Genomic DNA, 21,267 nt, shown 5'->3' on the forward strand with positions numbered 1-21,267 from the left:
ACGTTGATTTTTGCCTAGCTTTATACCAGTGGTTAGCACGGTAACCAATAAGGTACACTGCTTGCCAATAGAGGAAAGGATATGAAGAACACAGGGCCCACATCTCACTCAATGGAGCGGAGTTACTGAGAACACACAGAACGGAATTTGCAGAGCACGCAACAGGAGCTCTCAACAGAAGGTGAATATTTACCATGTTTTCCCGTGGTCATCCTTGCCATACTCTTGCGTTGGTATAAACCTGGCTGTCCAGCATCATTTATGTGGTGTAGACACAGCCTCCTGATGCTTAAAGGCAGCCCGATGTGTTACTTCATCAATTTCCTTCCCAGCTTTGAAAGCTGTATAGAAAATCTTACTTCCTGGTGTCTGAAGAGGCCCTTAGCTCCTTAGAAGTGATTATCTGAGCTATCCAACTCAGCTCAGAATGGAATCCCTCTGAAATTATTAACTGATATAATTGTGGCTCTCACATTCAGAAGAGAAGAGATGGGATTTCTTGAACCCCAGTAGCACTTTCAAAAACAATGCTTTTCCAAGTTTTACATCAGGATGTTCATAATAGACCAATGCAATCCTTACCTTTCAAGAAATAATTCTAGACCATAAGTATAGCAGAAAAAAGTAGATACTTATAACATTCTAACAGTTCCATGGCATTCATAATGGACAGCTCTATGACATTTGTACATATTTCTTAGACACGGTTGGAAGATTGTTGGTAATGAAATTGTAATAGTAACAATGAACTGTACCTACCATAGGAGGGTTCCCAGAGAACTGTGGGATTGGGCATCCTTCTGGTTTTCCCCAAGCTGAGGGGTCTTTGCCACATATTTCAGGGTTGTGTACCTTTAAACTCTCTGCTGTCTGCCCGCGAACAATTTTCCTAGGGAGGAAATATAAGTCCAGACCATTTAGTAGCAAGATATTAAGTTCTTAGTTTTTTGAGATTCTGGGCATATTTCAAGTATTCTAGTACAGATCCTCCACTTTCCACTTAACAGGAATATCTTATTGACCCCTCTGAGTAGATTTGAGGAGGGGAAAGAAGATATGTCTTCTTCAGCAATAGAAAAAAAAATATGTACAATGGCACAAAGAATATGTAAGTTTTGGATCACCAATTCATGTTTTCTTTTTTTTATAAAGATTTTATTTATTCATTTGACAGAGAGAGAGACAGGCAGCGAGAGAGGGAACACAAGCAGGGGGAGTGGGAGAGGAAGAAGCAGGCCCCTAGCTGAAGAGCCTGACGTGGGGCTCGATCCCACAACGCCGGGATCACGCCCCGAGCCGAAGGCAGACGCTTAATGACTGCGCCACCCAGGCACCCCTCCAATACATGTTTTCTTAAAGGGAGCATTTGTGCTTCTGTTTCGAGTATCATTTTCATTTATAAACAAACAAAAACAGGAAAACTGCAGATCTAACAGAGCAGCCGCGCACCCATACGGTGGTTTTGTGCAAATTACAAAAAGTTGCTCTCTCTGAGAGGACAGTCCTAGAAGCAAAGAGCTTGGCCAGCAAAGCATGGGCTCATTTTACACCCTATGGACAGGCACCGCTGTGTGGTTGACAGCCCATACCATCACACACAGTAACTCCGAGGCTTAGTCCAAGTGCTTCAATTGTTGTTCCAAAATTGTCTAAATTAAACCAAAAGGGTTGAAATCAATTTAAGGAGACTTTGTGGAGATTACAACATTCTCACAGATACCAACACTAACGGTGTGTCCTTTGAAGCGCTCAGAGCCCATTCATTTCAATTCTATACATTTCAATTGAGCAACTGCTGACACACACAAGACAATGTGGGTTTAGTAGGAACAGAGGAAGCGGGGCACAAAGTCAGGTAAGTCATGGTCCTGACCTCAAAGAACATAAATGGCAGGGTCTTCAAAAAATACACTAAGAAGAGACACAGAAGGCCCCCTTTGTAAGAGTTGTATGGGGGACCTAAAATTTCTTGTGCCACTTGGCATATTCTGTGAATGCTTTAATTCATGGCTGTAACCATCCTTTTCTATCCCTAGGTCTTGAGGCAGAGAGTTACCAGATATTGAGCATCTATTATGTGCCAGGCCTGGGGAAAGTTACTCTACACAAATTATCTCGGTGGACGTTCATAACAAGCCTGAATGGTAAGTATTGGCAACCCCATCTGACATATGAGAACACCGAGACTTAGAGAAACTAGTAACTTAGAAGCAGAATGATTTGGAGAAAACAATTTTGAGCCTGTGTCAGACAGCCTTGGTTTCAAATCCCAGGTCCACCCCTTGCTAGTTTGGTGGCCTTGGGCAAGTTATTTAACTTCTTCTAAGCCCTGGTTTCTTCAGCTGTAAAATAAGTATAATAATACCTAATTAAAGGCCTATTTTAGTGACCAATTGGCCTGATGCATAAAATATGCCAACATAAAGTAAGAGTCCAACAAATGATAATTGTCAAAATTCCTAAGGCCCAAGTTCACTTGGGGAGTAAGGGAGAGAAAACAAAATTGGATTCTCCCCTCTACTCACAGCCAGGACCAGAAGTCAGAAAACCTGGATTTTAATCCCAGTTCAGCTGCTGCCTTGGCCATGAGAGTGTGGGCCATCAGCCAAGCAGTGTAAGTAGCAGATTCTCTTCAGATGGAGAGTGGGGCAAAGCTGTGAAACTGTACAAGCATAAAGTGGTGGGATTACTAAGCTAGAGAGGGGAAGAGATTCAGTTTTTGTCTCTAGGATCCTCTGAAACACCTGGGTTATGACCAAATACCACTTAAAGACACTCAATTGCTTTAAGAGAGTCAAGAGATTCTTTGCCTACACAGATTTTTTTCAGTGCTTAGAAAGAGTCGATCAGGGGTCAGAGCCAGCAAGTCAATCAAGAATGCATATAAGTAGTTGCCCAACGCTGCTTCTTCCCACCCTTCCCCTTTTCACACTCAGGCCTTAGTCATCTCTAGGCCAACTTGGCTCCCAGCAGACTCATCGAGCTTTGAGCATGCGCTCTCTTCAGGCTTAGTTATGTGGAGTCCCAAACCCACCAGGGAACTTCCCCAGGCCTCCTTTTGTGTGCAGGTGGGAGAATCAGCTGGTGTGAAACAGCATAAAAAGGAAATCTGGTATTCAACAGGATTCCCCGTAAGACGAGCTGTCCCGACTATATATGCAGGCACTCTGAGTCTCTAGGGGAGTCTTTGCCACAGCCTGGCTTAGATCACCTGGGCCCCAATCCCAGCTATGCCACTCACGAACTCGGTGACTTGGGCTGCATGGTTTACCTTTGTTAGCTTGTTTCCTTGTCTACAATTTCCCCAGGAAATGGGAATGTAAGAGTATCTCTACCTAAAAGAGACATTTCATGTCTATAACGAGTGCTCAATAGAATTGAGCTCTTACCTTTATTGTATTAGAAGGCTGGAAGGCAATAACCATGTGTTTTTCCTTCCAGGATTCCCCACCATGCCGGAGATCAGTCCTCATACACAGTAGGAAATCAATAAATATCCAGCTTGAATCAAAGCTTACTGAACTACAGCAAACCCTTTCACCTGATTAATCATTAGCCCCTCTAGTTTGGAAGTTTGTCTAATTTACTAGTGATTAAGCCAAGAGAAACACCACTGCAGACATCCGTAACCTCTCCAGCACCCTTAACATGGTTTACACACTTACAGAGGTGCTCAAAAGTTGGTGTATTTTTCAAGCTTGCTAGAATTAACTGCATTAATCATAGCTATTGTTAAATTACTGCAGAAATCATAGCTATGAATCGGGTGCAAGAAACTAAAATGCTGCTGAGTGGTCTCTATCCAGCTGGCCTCTGATGTCTCTTCATATTCCTTCCGCAGACAGGCTGACCACACACAGACGAGGAGGTCACTGTGCCTCTAACAGCATCACGCCTGGAGACGAAAGGATTTAAAATACTTGCCCTCAGAGATTAAACACTCACTCAGCTCCGTGGATGGCGAGACCGATGAAGAAGATCACAAAAAGATGGTGTGTGTACCAAAACACTTCAAAGTAAGACCTCCGGATGGTTTTGGTGGAGGAAGTGATAATTAATATGAGGCACAGGGTGATCACGATACCGGTGATGCCCGCCAACCGGGTCACGGCCACATACAGGCCTCCTTCAGGATTCTGCAAAACACACACACACATTACTCGTAGGCTCTCAAATGCAAGACTACCTATTTATAAAGTGTCTGGCATATAGTCCAAGAGGTATTTTCATTCCCCTTTTCGATAACCCTAACCATCCCTCACAGAGTGAGGTAAACTTGGAACAGATATTTCTCAATTTAAAACTGTCTTACATGGTCGAGAGGTCATAGGAAGTACTAACTAATACATTGAAATAGTTCTAAGGGAGTACCAATTTTTTTAAAGATTTTATTTATTTATTTGACAGAGAGGGAGAGACGGCCAGCGAGAGAGGGAACACAAGCAGGGCGAGTGGGAGAGGAAGAAGCAGGCTCCCAGCAGAGCAGGGAGCCCGACGCGGGGCTCGATCCCAGAACTCCGGGATCACTCCCTGAGCCGAAGGCAGACGCTTGATGAATGCGCCACCCAGGCGCCCCAAAGGGAGTATCAGTTAAAGCACATGAGCCAACTATAAGATGTCCTAAAAAGGTCTGAGGCTCCTTCTCCCTTCGGTTTGGAAAGGGCCACGGTGTTTAGTCGGCAAATGTATTCTGGACATGCCTCCTATCTTAGGCTGGGCTCCCCTGAAGCAGACAGACCTTGAGATAAGCATTCATGAGCAAGTGATTTTAAAAAGGTGTGCTGCAGAAGAACCTGGTAAGAAGATGGGCAATAGGACAGGAAAGAACAAGTCAAACAAGAGGGCGAACTCAGGTCAAGTCTTTAGAGAAGGTAGCTTCCGCCTGATGCGGCGAAGGAACTGTGGAGGGTAGGTCACACCTCACAGTTCATCCTGACTCAAGGCAAGGAAGCTGGGCTTTCATGGCCTGCACCCATCAGCTATTGCCTCACGGCTGCCCACAAAGAGGTAGGCATCCAGGCCCTTCCAGATCTCTGAGCTTGTGGGCAAAGGGACTCCGATAGCCCCAGGGTGGTCCTCTGAGGAAGAAACGCAGGTACCAGAAATTGAAAGTGAAAACACAGAAAGGTGGAGTGGGGAGCACAGACAGGGTACAAGGGGTCCAAAGAGATCCAGGCAGAGCATGACAGCGTCGGCTCACCTGGTATGTTCACATTGCCTTCCTTCGATCATTGTACGAACAATGAACAACATGAAAGAAAAATTATCCCAGAAGTTACAGAAAAGGAATTTCTGTTTTCTTTTATGCGAATTGTTTCCATGTTAGTCTGAGGAGAATTATTTCTGCAACGTTAAGGGGCTTTTCTTCTCATCTTTTCTAAACACGAGGAAACACGTTTGGAATTCAGTGTATACTTATGTGACTTAGCCATGCTCGCAAGCTATTGGGCACATGAAGATGACTCGAAGCTTCTCCCTGTGAGTGTAGGAAGCTCTAACAACTTCTGGAAGGGAAGCAGTCTTTGTTGTGGCTACCCCAAACAGCTGCCCCCGGAAGCCCACGGAGTTACTCCCAGTGCACGGGGCTTCCCATGGGATGATAATCAGCAGACAGAGGCCACCCCTCAGATGTTGTAGGCAAGAAAGAAGAAAAACACCTCTGTCAGCTGTCAGCTGGTGGCTGGCCTGGTACTAACACCGAGGCTGGAGTGCTCCCTAATTCACATAAACAATTTCATAGAACACTCACATCAGACGAGGTCGTTCCATGACTGTGAGGGAGTGAGACAAAAACAAGACCACTCCGGAATTATGTCAGAGCCAAGACAACAACACAGGTGACTGCTGCTAAGATACCCAATCCTAGAAAGACCTCCAATTCCTGATCATACCTGATGCAGAGCAAATCCTTGCTTCCTTAAACCCCTCCAAAACCACCTAATGCAGGTCCATGTCCTATAATGCGCCTCTGTGAACACCTTCCTGGAACGTCCCAGACTTTCTCATGGTGCTTGGCCTCTTTTGCTGCAGTAAGTAAGAAACTCAACTTTGTTTGACTAGATGTGTGTTCTTGTCTTTCTTTGATGGTGGGCATTGTCATGGGTGAGCCTGAGTTACTCCAGATTTCACAGGTGAGCCTAAGGAACTGAAAAACATCTAGAGACCCTCCACACATGGGATCAGAAGTGTGGAAGACTTTTTCTCTGTACCCACATTCTTAGAAACTACAGACTTGGCCCACTGATCGTCACCTTTTACCATTGTTGGTGTTCTGCCCAAGTAGAGTTCTTCACTCACTGAAATCTAGTCCTCAGTTTTAACGGCCTAGGGACCATCTGAATCTGGAAATAGACTTACCGGGATTTTTGCTCGAGCAAAGTTGAGGTAAGTTTCACCAGGTTTGTCTTCAAGGTTAGAGAGTGCTACTGAAAGGTTATCAGAACTATTGACTCGCGCGTTCACACACCACTCCACATTAAACAGATGGGCAATGGTATGAATCGCTAAAAAGGACAGAGAAGAGAAACAAACAAGGTGAAGGGTGTGGACAATTTTCGTGTAAGCTGGGTTTCTGCCTATAGCCCCCGACTCTGTGATAAGATACAGGGAGACACAGGATGGCCCAGGACACTTGGAAACAAGAACTGGGTCTCCAGCCCAGAGGGACAATATTAGAACTCTAGTAGGTAAGCTATTCTCTACTCGTGTGATCATATGCAAATCACTTGACCCCTCTGGTCTTGGTTTCCTCATTTATAAAATGAAGATGTTAAACGACACTGTCCTAAAGATCCAGTCAAGTTCTGAGATTCTACAAAACAACCATGGGCTCGGAGGATATTTTGGTGTGCTCCCATTGTCTCTCTCCCCCTGATATATTTATGTTCAAACAAGAAGACTCTCATGTAATGTATGCCTTTGGCTGGCCCATTCACTGGACTCTGACATGACTCTACAGAGATAACAACATTTTATCGAGCTGATATAAACCAAGGGCCATAAGAGTGAATATCTTCTTGAAAATTGCATTCCTTACTTAACAAGCACTTACGTACAACTTACTGGGTGCCAAGAACTGTTATAAGTGCTTTGTAATTACGTAATGCTTATATGGAGGCAATGATGCAGGTACTATTCACATCATCTATCCTGCAGATGAGGAAACTGAGGCATAGATTGCTTTAATATCCTGTCCAAGATCACCAGTCTAGGAAGCAGCAGAGTTCAAAATCAAATCCAAGCAATCTGGTACTCGAATCTTTGCTCCTAACCATTATGCCATGTTGCTTTCTAATAAGATTTTGTCATGCATTTTCCTTTTGAACCATTTTGCTCGCCACGGCTCAGAAAGCCTGCATAGAAGAGAAACCCAGTTAAACACCTGTAATCTAAGCCTATTTTACTCAAATTATGGGGAAACTCTTTAAGGGCAGAATAAAAGTCTCTTTTGTTCATCACTGTGCATGTGTGCATGCCTATTACCCAGCACATCACTTACTTGTTAAGTGAATTAGTGAAGATTCGATAAGGGTCCCAGATACACGCCTTGTGCCAACACCACCACTTTAATAATTATAATAATAACACATAATATAGAATACATATATACATATATATACCTATTAGATATATAATAGCAATCATAATAAAGAAGATGCTTAGCTGATAAGGGCTATCTTACCCTTAAGATATCTTCTCAACTTATGGGTTGTGGCCCCCATAGGGTTACTGCAAGAAATTCACAAATCTACATGTTCAACCCTAGTATTTTTTTTAATGGATAAATAAAAGCTCTTAGTTGTGGACTAACTTTTTTTTATATTAAAAAGCGTGGAAAACGGTGAAGACACTGGGATTTTGTCCGAAAAGCCCAAGATAAAAAAGTTTTAAGACTTGAAGGAATAAATGCTAATATTGGGATGGAAGAAAGTGTGGTGAATATTTTTTTTAACATAATTCATTCAAAAAGTACAACATATCTCGGTGGGAATGTAAATTGGTGCAGCCACTATGGAAAACACTATGGAGTTGCCTCAAAAAACTAAAAAACGAAATACCATATGATTCAGTAATTCTACCCAAAGAAAATGAAAACGCTAATTTGAAAAAAAGATATATGCACCCCCATGTTTATAGCAGCATTATTTACAATGGCCAAGATATGGAAGCAACCTAAATATATACACACACATATAATTGGGTATTACTCAGCCATAAAAAAGAATGAAACCTTGCCATTTGCAACAACATGGATGGACTTAGAGGGTATTATGCTACATGAAAAAAAGAAACACAAATACCATATGGTTTCACTTATATGTAGAATCTAAAAACCAAACCAACCAAACCAAACAAAACAGAAACAGACTCATAAATACAAAGAACAAACTGATGGCTGTTAGAGGGGTTGGGGGTGAGGGGATGGGCAAAATAGCTAAAGGAGATTAAGAGATATAAACTTCCAGCTATAAAACAAATAACTCATAGGGATGTAAAGTACAGCATAGGGAAGATAGCCAATAATACTGTACTGACTTTGTGTGGTGACAGCTGACAACTACATTTATTGTGGTGAGCATTTTATAATGTATGTCATTGTCGAATCACTATGTCGTACACCTGAAATCAATATAATATTGTATGTTAAGTATACTTCAGTTAAAAAATAAATTAAAAAAATACAACATATCCAATCACCACCTAATCTACCTAAAAAGGCTGATCTCTTCTAAAAATAAAAGGTATCTAGGAATAGAGGGAACTCTCTGGTTCCAAGTTTTCTTTGCAATCTCAAGTCTCTTAATAAACTTACCGGTGTGAAGTGCAATCATCCATGCCACCATTTTATGAAAGGTGAGGTTCCTGTCCAGTTGTCTTCGAATTCTTGTAGAACAGCACTTTGGATTAAAGGGAAAAGAACAAAATAGTAATTGTTAACAAGAAGGTTTTCTGTGTGCTAGGCAGTAGAAACGTATCATCTTACTTGTCATGACCACCCTAAAACCAGTGTCATTCTATGCATTCGATAGGTGAGAACACCGAGGCTCAGATACTTGTAGTCATCTTCCCAAGGTCAAACAGCCAGTGAGTGGCCTACCTGACAGGTTCCTGCAGTAACCACACGCACGCACAACCAGCCAGCTCAGCCCAAGAAGCCCGAGGAAGTTTGTTGAACAATAAGTGTTAGGTCCCTACAACCAGTTTCTGCATATTTTACCTGGACCTGAATGAAGGAGGAAAGCTCTGTCTCTGTGTCTTCTCCATCACTTTTCCCTGCCCCAGAATGTATGTGAGCTCCCCCACAGCTCCACGCTGGGCGGTTAGCAAAGGCTCATCCTTGTGAAGATGGCAACCCGTAAGTTAAGTGTTAGTCAGGTGAGAGATTCAAGAGTCAGCTCTCCTAGGAATACTGGCCGTGTAACAGGAAAGGTCTATGCATTTCACACGACCCTGAAAGTCTAATGGGGACACAGACAAGTGAAGAGTTCTAGAACAAGTGAATAGTTTTAGAACAACACCCTTCTAAGACATACACTGTGGGAGGAGAAAAAATTGTCCACTGGCCTCTGTTGACAGAGACAACATCACGAGGAGATATCATTAACCAAATATTAATAGCAAAAAGAACAATAGCTAATATTTACAAAGAGCTTGTGCAAGGAGCTGTTTTAAGTGTTTTACATGCATTCTGACTCTTCATTTTTGCATCAGTCCTAGCAGGGAGGTACCATTATTATCACTGTGCAACAGGTTAGGGAAAAACGTGTGGAGAGTTTACCTTGCCTTAGGTCACATAGTTAATAAGTGGCAGAGTTGGGATTTAAACCCAGGCTATCTGATGCCAGAATGTCAATATTATGATATTTTCATACCTTGTATGATTACCTTGACATTAAAAATAGTCTTTTGGTCAGTACTCAAGTGTGACTGTCCTACTGATACATGTTAGAAGGTGTGGATTTTGCTGGCTAATTGAACATAAAAATAAAAATAAATAAATGAATAAATGGGAAAAAAAATGTGGATTTGAATCTTGATTCAGGTCAATGCCCAAAGTAGAAAAAAAAACAAACTCTGCTTTATGGTTGAATCAAAGCTTTGTCCTCCTGAAAACTGGTCAAATGCTTGCCCTGGCTACCTTGTTCCCAAGTCTAAACGTACTGCCATAGAGACACAGAGAGCTGTTAAGGAGAACCAAGTGCCCCCCAGAAAAATCTTAGGTATTACAAGTATCTGGCTCTAAACATATTCAACTTAATCTAGGGGTGTTTAATATCTGACTTACTTATTTTTTAAGTAGGCTCCACACCCAGCATGGAGCCCAACATGGGGCTTGAACTCACGACCCTGAGATCGAGACCTGAACTGGTATCAAGAATCAGATGCTTAACCGATTGAGCCACCTAGGCGCCCTGTGGCTTAGTTATTTTTAATAAAATATTCTGATTTTATAGGGAAAAAATGTAGTTGTGTGGGAAATTGTGCTTACTTCACTATCTCTCAGTCAGCTACATCTACAGAGAGCATAGGACCATGAGAGCAGATTCCCGGGACTGCAGAACTACTAGTAAGGAATACACAGAGGATTCCAGACAAAGGAAGAAAGAATTAGGCTTTATTGAATGCTTTCTGTGAGCCAGGCAGTCTACCCATAATCATTACCTCATTCAGTGGCAACAAGATAAGGATTGTTGAACTCATTCTACAGATTAAAAAAAAATTAAAGCTAAATCTCATATTGGCTGGGATCCAAGTCTATTTGTCTTTAAGGTACATACCCTTTTCCACCAAACCAAATACGAAGATATAGTCACTATTATTCTACATGTCTAAAAAAACCCAAGACAAGAGTTTAAGTGTTAAGTACTCAACTGCAAGGTGATCACAGAAAACAAGGTTAGGGGAAGTGAGACTGGGAAGAGAAGGCAATCAATGAAGGGTGTATTATCAGATCAGCTACCACTATCATATATCATATCATATCATATATCATATCATATCATATCATATCATATCATATCATGTCATATCATACCGTGGTCTCTTTGATTAGAAGACTCTGAGAGAGAGAGAAAGTGCTCCAGAGGCTTTCTTTTCTCTTCTCATCTTTTTACCTGAGGGGTTAGAAAGCTTAGGAATTCATCCCTCGACTCCCATCAGGCACAGGTCAAGGGCTGGTCCCAGGGCATCAACTCCCTGGCATTTCAGGCTTGCCCCAGGAGAGGGCTGAAGGAAAATTCTCGGGCAGAGAATGAGTGGGGCTTGCAGAAGGCAGCTACCCCATGTGCTGTGGAACCATAAGTGTGGAGGGAACATGAGTGAAACACCAACAGCATCAGCTACAACTAAGTGTCCATTGGTGGAGGTGGGCAGTGACTCAGGCTCTCAAAATAAGGGTTTCCTGTTTGAAATCACTTAGTTTACATTTCTGTTGGTGAAAAATTTTCTTTGGATTCTTATATAGCTTTGTCGTCTTTTCTGGTTATTTCAAATGCTGTACATTGTTCTACTTTGTATTCTTTACAATTTTAAGGAAATATCTTTTTCCTGCTTCCCAATTGCTAGGTTCCTCCATAGTTTCTCGGAGTCCTTGTGGTAGGCAGAATTCAAAGGTGATCCCTAATAATCTTATATAATCTCCTCCCTTTGAGTGCGGGTGGGACCTGAACTGTGAATATAATGGGATGTCATTCCTATGAGTTTGTTACATTATATGGCAAAAGGAACTTTGCAGAGGTAATGAAAGTCCCAAGCTGACCTTAAGAGAAAGATTATCTGGGTGGGCCTGAGCCAATCACATAGCCCTTTAAATCTGGGTACAGAACTCAGAAAATGAAGAACTCAGAGATTCAAGGCACAAGAAGTATTTGGTGCAATGTTGCCAGCTTGAACATGGAGGAGGCCACATGGAAGGAATACAGGGACTTTCAGGATCTGAGAGCAGCCCCTGAATGGCTGTCAGCAAGGAGACAGGACCCTCAGTCCCACAACTGCAAGGAACTGAATTTTGCCAACAAGACTGAGTTTGGAACGTTTTTACCCAGAGTTTTCATTTGAGAATTCAGCCCACCTAGCACCTTGATTTCAGCCTTGTAATCTGCTGAGCAGAGAACCCAACCAAACACAGGATGCTGGACTTCTCACTGGCAGAACTGTGAGCTCATAAACTGGGGTTGTTTTTAAGCCACTGAATTTGTGGAAATTTCATACACAGCCACAGATAATTAATATAGTCCTTATTGGAGTGATGGAACACAGTTGGAGTCCTAAGACTGAGAGAATGGGAACAGTAGGATCAGAAATCAGTACTGAATTACATTTTGGAGGGAAAGTTCTGCCAAACTTGCCATCAGTTATACATGTGTTGGATCTCAGCCCTACCACCTAGCTGTGTGACTTCGAGCAGTATGCTCCGTTTCTAACTTGCTCACCTATGTGTTTATCGTTGTTCTTCTCTCATAGGTCTGTTTCCTAGATTCACTAAGAAGTGTTTAATAAATATTTGAGGGTTTTTTGTATCATTATTCAACTTTTCAGCTAGTATGGCTTGGCTCCCCAGCTAGAAAGTAAGCTTCCTATATGCAGAGCAATATATCATATGCTTAAAAAAAATATCTCCTGGGGCACCTGCGTGGTACAGTCGGTTAGGTGTCCAACTCTTGGTGTGGTTCAGGCCCTGCTCTCAGGGACGTGAGATCGAGCCCCACATCAGGCTCCATGCTTAATGTGGAGTCTGCTCAAGTTTCTCTTGCCCTCTCCCTCTGCCCTTCCCCCACTCCATGCACTCTCTCTCTTTTTCTCTCTCTCTAAAATAAGTAAATAAATCTTTTTAAAAAAAAATCCCTTCACAATTATCTGGTTAAATGAATTACATTTTCACTGTTCTAGAACCTAAGATGATTATTCTAAACCTATAGAGATGTATTTACCCATATATCTATACTTGCCACACTGTTTTCTTTTCTACTTCTGACAAACTGTTTTGAAATTTCAGGGGAAAATACACTGCCTCCTGCATGCTGAATTTGAAGAAAAGGAATATGGTTTTGATGTGGCCTCTACAGTGTCTCCATAGCTCTACCCTTACCATCATCAATATAGATCATCAAAAATATGGAACAGATTCTGATGCTCCCATCAACTTGAGCAGCAGAGAGAGAAAAAGAAATCGAATGCCAGAACAATGGAGAGATGTGCTTGAGAAATAATACTCTGATCTTAATAGGTAATTTTTTTAAAAGCTAGTTAATATGAAACATGTACATCTCGCAAAAAGGAAAAACAGAGGCCATTAGTCACCATTGGGTCATTGGAATGGATCTCACCAAGGCACCAATCCCTAATTTTCCCCAGCTGCCCTCTATGCTATGCTCAGGATGCCCCCCCCCACAAAAAAAAATCCAAAGAGAAGTCAAAGTCATGTTTATATGGGGCTTCCAAGTACAATTTCCTCACCATTTCCTGAAATGGGAGCAAGGCAGCTGGTTGGTGGGGTGGGAAGGAAGGGCTTTGCTGCCTGTGACTGCCTAGGGCTTGTTTGTTCCTCCTCATCACACAGAGACCATTTTTATGCTTTTAAATTGCTTCTGAGTTATTGCCAGCTACCTCCTAATTACCCAAGCTGCCATCATGTCCCATGGTTTCTTCACTGAACTACCCCTTTTGCCATTGACTCCTAAAGGGAAGTTTCTCTGTTACTGTCATCTAGAACCTAGCCCGATCTCACTAAGCTAAGCTTCAAATGTAAGGGAGATTATTGAGTCATCTCAGCAAATTTCTATGCTGCATTCAAACTGCAAGAGAAAAAAAAAATTTTTAAGATTTTATTTATTTAGGAAAGAGAGAGAGAGGGAGAGCAGGGGGAGGTGCAGAGGGAAAGGGACAAGAAGACTCCTTGCTGAGCAGGGAGCCCAATGTGGGGCTTGATCCCAGGACCCTGGGATCATGATCTGAGTCGAAATCAAGAGTTGGATGCTCAACCCACTGAGCCACCCAGGTGCCCTAAAAAAAATTTTTTTTTCAAGTGAGAAATGGAACTAAAAAGGAGTGTATATTTAATGGGGTATAACATGAGTTTCTGTAACATGACTGTTACAGAAACTTAAAAAGTTCTATTTTATGTACACCTGGCCTCACCACACATGCTATGAATTCACTTAAATTAGATGTTTATATGCAAGTTGGGAGAAATTACAAAAGCCACCCTTGGATCTATAAAACTCAGGCAAAGAAGTTGACAGTAATGTCCAAACCTGGTGGCAGTAGGATATGTGATAAGTAAGAACTTCACCTTATTTGTATAGCATTGTTTATAACTTTGAAGTCTCATGTTTCTTCTCTATCTTTTCCACAAAACTCTAAGCTCCTTGAGCTCATGGCCCATCCATATGTTACTCTTTACTCACCATGCGTCCCCAGTACTTAACATATAGTTGGCACTCAACAAATGTTTGTTGACTGACAACTCAGCAGTTGACAGCTTAGTCAATTAATATACTTTGAAAATGTTATATTCATTCTTACAGTTGCATTGTCTCACCTGCTTTTCAGCTACAAAGAAAAAAAACCACATGAGACAGGAAGTCCAAGAGACTTCCCTAGACCATGTGGTTAGACATAGAGCCACACTGAGGGCCTCTGACTCTCAGACTATATAAGGTTACAGATAAGAGCTGACTCTCTCACCTTACTTTTTCTTTCTGATCTGAAGACTAGGCCTCCCATCCAATTAGAATTTAGTTTCTGCATGGCAAGGTGGGGTTATTAAGTCTTCCTTAGGGACTTCTGCATGCTAGGCCCCATCCTTCCCCATTCCCCTCAAAAAGTAGGCTGGGAGCCTTTACCTTTACCTTCCCTGGGGTGGGCCAATACTGGGGCTTCATTTCTCCAAATAATCAGATAGATTATAAAGCAAAGTCTAACTGATTAAGACCACTAGAAAGTGAATGAAAGTTCTACGACTGTGTAGTGTGCACGACATCGTACTAACAAATCCTTGAAGTTATAGCAATCATGTCCCAACATTCACATATATGATAGACTTTTTAAGACCGTCATATGACAAGAAGACAGTTTTGAGTTTAGGTGGCATGTAGGAAAGTGAATGGGCTCTGGGGGCACAAAGAGCTGGGTTTGAATTCCAACATTGCCATTTCATTTCAGCCCCATCTGACTGACTTGACGTGCAGCTTTTATGAGGTGAGCTCTATGAAGACTCAGTAGGGGGCAGCTATTTGGATTTCCAGCCTTGGTCACAGCATGGTCACTCATTTTAATCCCAGTCAGAAAAGAAGTTTCGTTTGCCAAGTTCACATTTCAGGTTGGGAAATCCGGAAGGAGGGACACTCCCCGTCTCTAAAAGAATGTTGCTTGCTGCTAATTAAAAAATATATATATTCTCTTACATACAGATCTCTCCGATTAGCAGAACCTCTCTGCAATGTGAAGAGCAGCCTTATTTCGTCCCTATCTTTAAAGACCCTCATGAAGATCTTCCCTCCTGGGCCACAGGAAGCCCGAAAGCGGCCATTACAACATGTGCTCTTCACGGGGCATGGCCGCTCAACGTCAGTGCAATTTGGGCCTGGGCGGTAACAAGGATTTCTTAACCAGCCATCCTGGTGAAAACGCTGCCTGTTTCTCAGGGTTTACTTCCTCTAAATAGAAAGTATTCAAACAGGGCATAGAGGGGAAGGCTTAAAAAAAAAATCGTGCCTTCCTAAAAACAAAAAGCTACCATACATGAGCTTCGTTTAGCAAATGTTTGTTGGGCACCTACCATATGCCAGGCCTTGTACTTTACACGTGGCTCATTGCTAAAACTTTAAATCAAATGGAATTTTACCTCTGCGGTTTCTTAGATTGAGAAGGTGATTTAGAAACCCTTGTCATCAGTGTTCTACTGTTAGTTGTATCCCGCTAATCCTATATTCATAAATCAACTGGTAAATTTAATGAGAGTAGGAAAAGTAAGGCAGAGTTCAAGGCGAATTCTACTTGTGATTGACAGTTAAGATCACTTTCCTTCCCCCAAATATTCCACAACTGCCAAATTAAGTATTAACTTCTCAGCTATACATTTAAGGTCCTAGTTTACTAGCCAAGTTCCAGCTGTCCTCTGCAGCTTTACCTCAGACACCTGCCCTTGACAATCCCTACATCCCCCATCAAGGTAGATTGCTCACGGCTGTCGTCTATAAACTATCTCTACTTAATCGATTTTTTTAAAGCTAGTTAATATAAAACATATACATTTTATTAAGAAGGAAAACAGAAGATAGTAGTTACTCGTGATCCACTAGAATGGGTCTCACCAAGACATCAATCTCTAACTTTTCCAAGCTACCCTCTTTGGTGGGATGAGGAACGGCAAACAAATCCAAAGAGAAGCCACATGTCACACTTCCATGGGGCTTTCAAGAATATAATTTCCTCACTATTTGTGTTGGCCCATCCCATTTTCTCCATGTAGAATGTCTTTCTCTCTTATTTACATTGCCTAGTGGCTTGTTTGATCCTTATATGCCCATAATTCATGCCACCTTTTCGAAGAAGCCTTTCTTCATTCCCTGCCCTACCTTCATTCCCAATCCCCCCTTCTTTGGTTCCTCATAGCCCCTTATTTCTAATGTTTTGTGGGACCCATCAGATTTTGCTTTGCATAGTATTTATTTGAGTACACAGATCTAAGTAGGTTCTAAGTTCCTTGTTTCTCATCTTTGTAAGATAACAGCAATAAGAAATTCATATGCCATTTTATAGATTACAAAGTTTCTTCTTACATAATATTTTCTTTCTTCTAGCACAGTACATTTAGTGGTTCACCAAATTGTTGAAATGAAGGTAAAAAAAAAAAAAGCCCTGGGCATTTAGAAAGCTCCGAACTCCTCAATTCCATGGACTCAATACCTCTTAGTCACCCTCATTATACTATGACTCATCGCTCATTGATTCCACCTGTTTGGGATGTTATCCACGAAGAGATTTTCTCTGACTGAAACATTTTGAAAAACATGGTGCTGTAGGATTAATTCCCAAATCCCATGTCAGCCTAATAAAGTCCATTAATATATTATATTATGTATGTCTGATGTGTGTGTGCACGCGTGTGCGTGCACACAAGTGTTTTATGGCTCTTCTTGAGGTGTAGGTTGATCGGTTTTTTTAAAAAAATATCTGTTCCAAGTTAAATGGTTGCCCCAAGGAGCTCCATCAACAACTAATATAGAAATAAAATGGAGAATTGGACATTGCTTGGTTCACAAATATTGGACAGAGGTTGGAATCCTCACAAACCATTAGTCTGCTTTTCCTTAGGAAGGACATTTAGTTTGATGACCTTTGACAATTTTGAGAAGTGTCAACTTTGTACATGTTTGCTCTTACCGCGCTGGAACCCCTGAGGAAGGAGAGCAGATTTCGACAGACTGGCAGCAGAATCAGCATGCAGTTGAAATTCAGGCAGGCTGCAGGGGCCCTGGCCAATGGCAGCGCAAACTGGAAGATGCGAGATAGGAAGCAGGTAACTCCTGTGAGCACAGAACACCCTTCCACCACTTCTCCAAGGTTCCCAGCATGAGGCCCACCAGAGACGTCAAGTTATCTGAGAAGGAAGGGCCTTCAGAACCAAGAGTCTGCCTTGAGGGCCTGCTGGGATCCTTTGTTTTAATCTGGCCCTTCTCTCCCACCCCCACATTTTACTATGAAAATTTTCAAATGTAAAGACAATTTGAAATAATTTCTCAATGAACAACTGTCTTCCCATCTCCCAGATTCTGCCATCACATATCTGTCCATCCATCTACCCATCCCTCCAGCCATCCATCTGTACATCTTATTTTTGATGCATTGCAGACCTCAGTTCACTTCCCCCTAAATACGTAAGCATGTGTATCATTAAATAGAGTTCAGTATAGAAACTGGGGCTTTCTAAAGAAGACTTTCTTAGTTCTTAGACTCACTTCAGCAGTAACTTAAGTTGGTCTGATGTAATGCTTTGGCATTATAATTATTCTTTCTAACACCTGAAGAAGTTGCATATTTTGGAAGGGAAAGCCAAGGGAAATCATCCTTCTCAGTAATTATAATAGTGCAGTATTATTGTGTATTATAACTATTTATACATATGATATATAATACATATTATAATTAGTGTTAAGCCATGAATTCACGGTTTCAGCATGATGTAACAAACGATATCCTGTGGGGGCAGGTGTCATTGTGATTATTTTCATTTGTCATGAAGAAGAGTCTTGGCAGCTCAAGGAAATCAAGAACGCTAATGGACCCAAGAAAAGTTGGGGGCCTTCATTCTGCTGGCCCAGTCAATGAATGTGACCCTGGGGCAAGTTCCTCAAAGGCTCCATCTGGAGGGAGAGGCTTATTTCCTGAAGGTTGTTTCACAACATGTCACTAGGAGCAGGGCTCTCCATGCGCCAAAGTTGTCAGGAACCAGATGATTTAAAGAATACAGAAAGTCTCACTTGTCCCACCTGTGTCACCCTTAGATCGATCTCTCCAACTTTGCCTGCCACTCCAGGGTTGGCATTAGATTTCTTCTTTAAGTTAAACAGTGGCACAGTAGTTCTTGGGAGGGGACAGATGCTGCTGGGACTCTCTGACACACTTTCGTTTGTCTCACACCGGAAGGCCTAAAGACTCTTGCCCAGGTGGTTGCAACGGAGGGAACAAGGCTAATGGTGGTGTGTGGGTTGGTCAGAATATTTATTTAAAGGGTTGAAAGGAATATGAACCAGAATCTTTGATTAGAAATGTAAGCCAGAAAAAAAAAAAGAAAAGAAAAAAAAAAGAAATGTAAGCCAGTCAGTATTGTAAGAGATGGAACTTATACTTACCCCAAGAAGTTTCTGACTGTACATGTACCTAGGCTTATGGTTATAGACATCGTAGAACTTGATAAAGAGGAAGACATTCAACCCCAGCCATACCAGCTGCAAAAAGAGAAATAGTTGCGTGAAGTTTCCACATTTCAATGGGTAGATTTCACATAAGATTGGAGTCAGACTAGGGTCAGGACTTCCCCAGTCGAGCCTTCAACAAAGGTGGTTACACATCTGGGTGTAACTGGCTGCAAGTCAGCTCTTTCTTACAACAGTGCCACTACACTTTGTGTCTCACCTTTCTACCTTGCCTTGTCCCCCATGATTGTTCTACTACTGGCAGGATGCCAGGTTATTATCTATCTATCTCCCCTCTGTTGTTTTCCTCCCCTTTTCTTCTTAACCTTAGATAGATGGATAGTAGCAGGTGAGTCTTCTCAAAAAGTGAAGGGAAAGGAATAGGTTACTGTGCAGTCCCCTGCGCCCATAAGACACTGTGTTTTACTCTCACGGGTGCCATCACCTCCCTCCAGCACACAGCACTCCCCTCCCCCAGCTAGTGGGAGTCACATCAGCTAAAACGTCAAGCCTTTAACTCTATTTGGTAAGTTTCGCTTAACTTCTGAAAGAGGGACTATTGAACATGAACGAGGGGGTGAGGGGCATGGGATTTTTTTTTTAAAGTGACCCTTCTACCTTTTGACTGCTCATTTCATCCCAAGCACTGACTGCATCAAGTGGTGGCACTGCCCAGTCTCGAACCTTCAGCTCCATAGTGATCTTTTCTTACCTGTGCCTTAACACCATTAAAGGTTCATAGGTGCTCGAGAACGATCTCTTTATGAAGAAGAAGGTATTAAAGCAACTTCTCCATTCCCTAACCTTGTTACTCTTACTCTTGCTTTCCAGACTGTGTCTTTACTGTCAAGCATATGTGTGTGCAATTTAGGAGGGGGTCATCTCCTGGGGAAAACTGTGGTAGGAGCCAAAAGTATAATATGAACTTGTTTTCTATAGGAGTAATCTGTTTTCAAAATTGTGATAAGAAATCAAGCTAACAGCTCTGAGTCCTCAGAAGAATCCTATATTGCATTAGAATGTTGGTTTGGCATAATTTTTTAATGACACAATATTTCTTGTTTTTCCTTTATTTGTGCCCCCAATTCCTCTCCATGTCTACACCTCAAAGACTCAATATTTACTTCATGATAAAATCTTTCAAAAATTCTACTCACAAGTGTTCTTTTTAACATCAGTACAATACTTTCATTGGCTATTTGGAAAGGCTATTTATAAATCACATTTCTATCTTCCCAATTGTCCGTGATTGCTTTCCTGAGACTGCCATCTTAAAATAATAGTTGATCCTTGTTATGGTTAAAAAACTAAAGAGATTAACATGAAAATTAGCCCATCTTTACTTCCAAAAATTGTTTCTCAAGATAGATTAGATTGATTTATATATATAGTCACATATAATATATATAATATATCCACTGTATCTATGAGTCTAGTTTATTTCAATTTCCTTCCCTTGAATTTTTATAAACCTTGTAAACAACTCAAGTTACCTCAGAGAAAAAAAAGGTACTTTTTCAATTATTTTTGGTGTAATCACTGAAATAAAGGCCATTTCCCATACATAAGCCAGTCTTGTACCTGTTATTTGGACAATGGTGTAAAATTACGAATGCCCATTTTTAAATGGTATAAGCACATAAAAGGTAGAGAATTTACCTCTGAGTAAATATTAATAAACAACTTAGAGGTCATTAGCATGAAATGTCTTCTACCCACTCTGTGAAATGCTGGCTGATTTAGTACTCCCAAAGACTCAAGAAATAAAGCAGGTGAAGTGAGCCCCCAGATACATTCTTTCCATTAATAAGTTTGGAAGAGTGCACTCAGTCCCACTTACAGATAGACGTGTGTTCACACAGTAAATCAGTTTCAATACAATTTCTCAAAGAAACAAAACAAACAAACAAACAAACAAACAGTTTTGCCATATTTTAGTTTCCCGGAGAACCCAGACAAGTTTGAAAATTTATCATTTCTCTCTCATTGGTACTTACAACGACAAAGATGGAGAGCCCCTCATTCTCAATCCAGTTCCCCATGGTGACAGAGGTTCAGTGCCTTGTGTCTGCCTTTCTTCTCTGCTCTGCTTCTTCTTCCCATGAGGAAATGAAAACAGCAGGCTTGGGGCAATCAGTTTCCTTTTCTATTATCAGAAATTAGCTAATCATTGGTCAACTGAAAATCTTATTTCCATAAGAACTTTAAATCTTTAAACCACAAAAAAAGCTGCAGAAAAAGGGTCTGTTTTCTACAACTGAGAGACAAATAACAGTCCAATGATGGGATATATTTTACACATGGACTTAACTTTTTGACTAATCAGTTATTAAGTAGCAATTTTTTTAAA

The 21,267-nt window shown here is 41.4% G+C and overlaps 1 protein-coding gene across 1 annotated transcript in view; it reads right to left on the reverse strand.

Moving 5' to 3' along the window:
* LOC103668228 (cytochrome b-245 heavy chain) overlaps positions 1-21,057 on the reverse strand; it is a 34,349-nt gene extending 13,292 nt beyond the window's left edge. The window contains exons 1-7 of the mRNA XM_008696457.2: positions 20,915-21,057; positions 18,855-18,950; positions 17,386-17,496; positions 8,813-8,897; positions 6,358-6,503; positions 3,946-4,136; positions 760-889 (exon numbers count right to left, since the gene is read on the reverse strand). Coding sequence (XP_008694679.2) covers positions 760-889; positions 3,946-4,136; positions 6,358-6,503; positions 8,813-8,897; positions 17,386-17,496; positions 18,855-18,950; positions 20,915-20,959 — 804 coding nt within the window. The 5' untranslated portion in view covers positions 20,960-21,057. The remainder of the gene's footprint in view (positions 1-759; positions 890-3,945; positions 4,137-6,357; positions 6,504-8,812; positions 8,898-17,385; positions 17,497-18,854; positions 18,951-20,914) is intronic.
* Positions 21,058-21,267: the final 210 nt, after the last annotated feature.

This window comes from Ursus maritimus, assembly GCF_017311325.1.
Source record: "Ursus maritimus isolate PB19 chromosome X unlocalized genomic scaffold, ASM1731132v1 scaffold_X1, whole genome shotgun sequence".
NCBI lineage: Eukaryota > Metazoa > Chordata > Mammalia > Carnivora > Ursidae > Ursus > Ursus maritimus.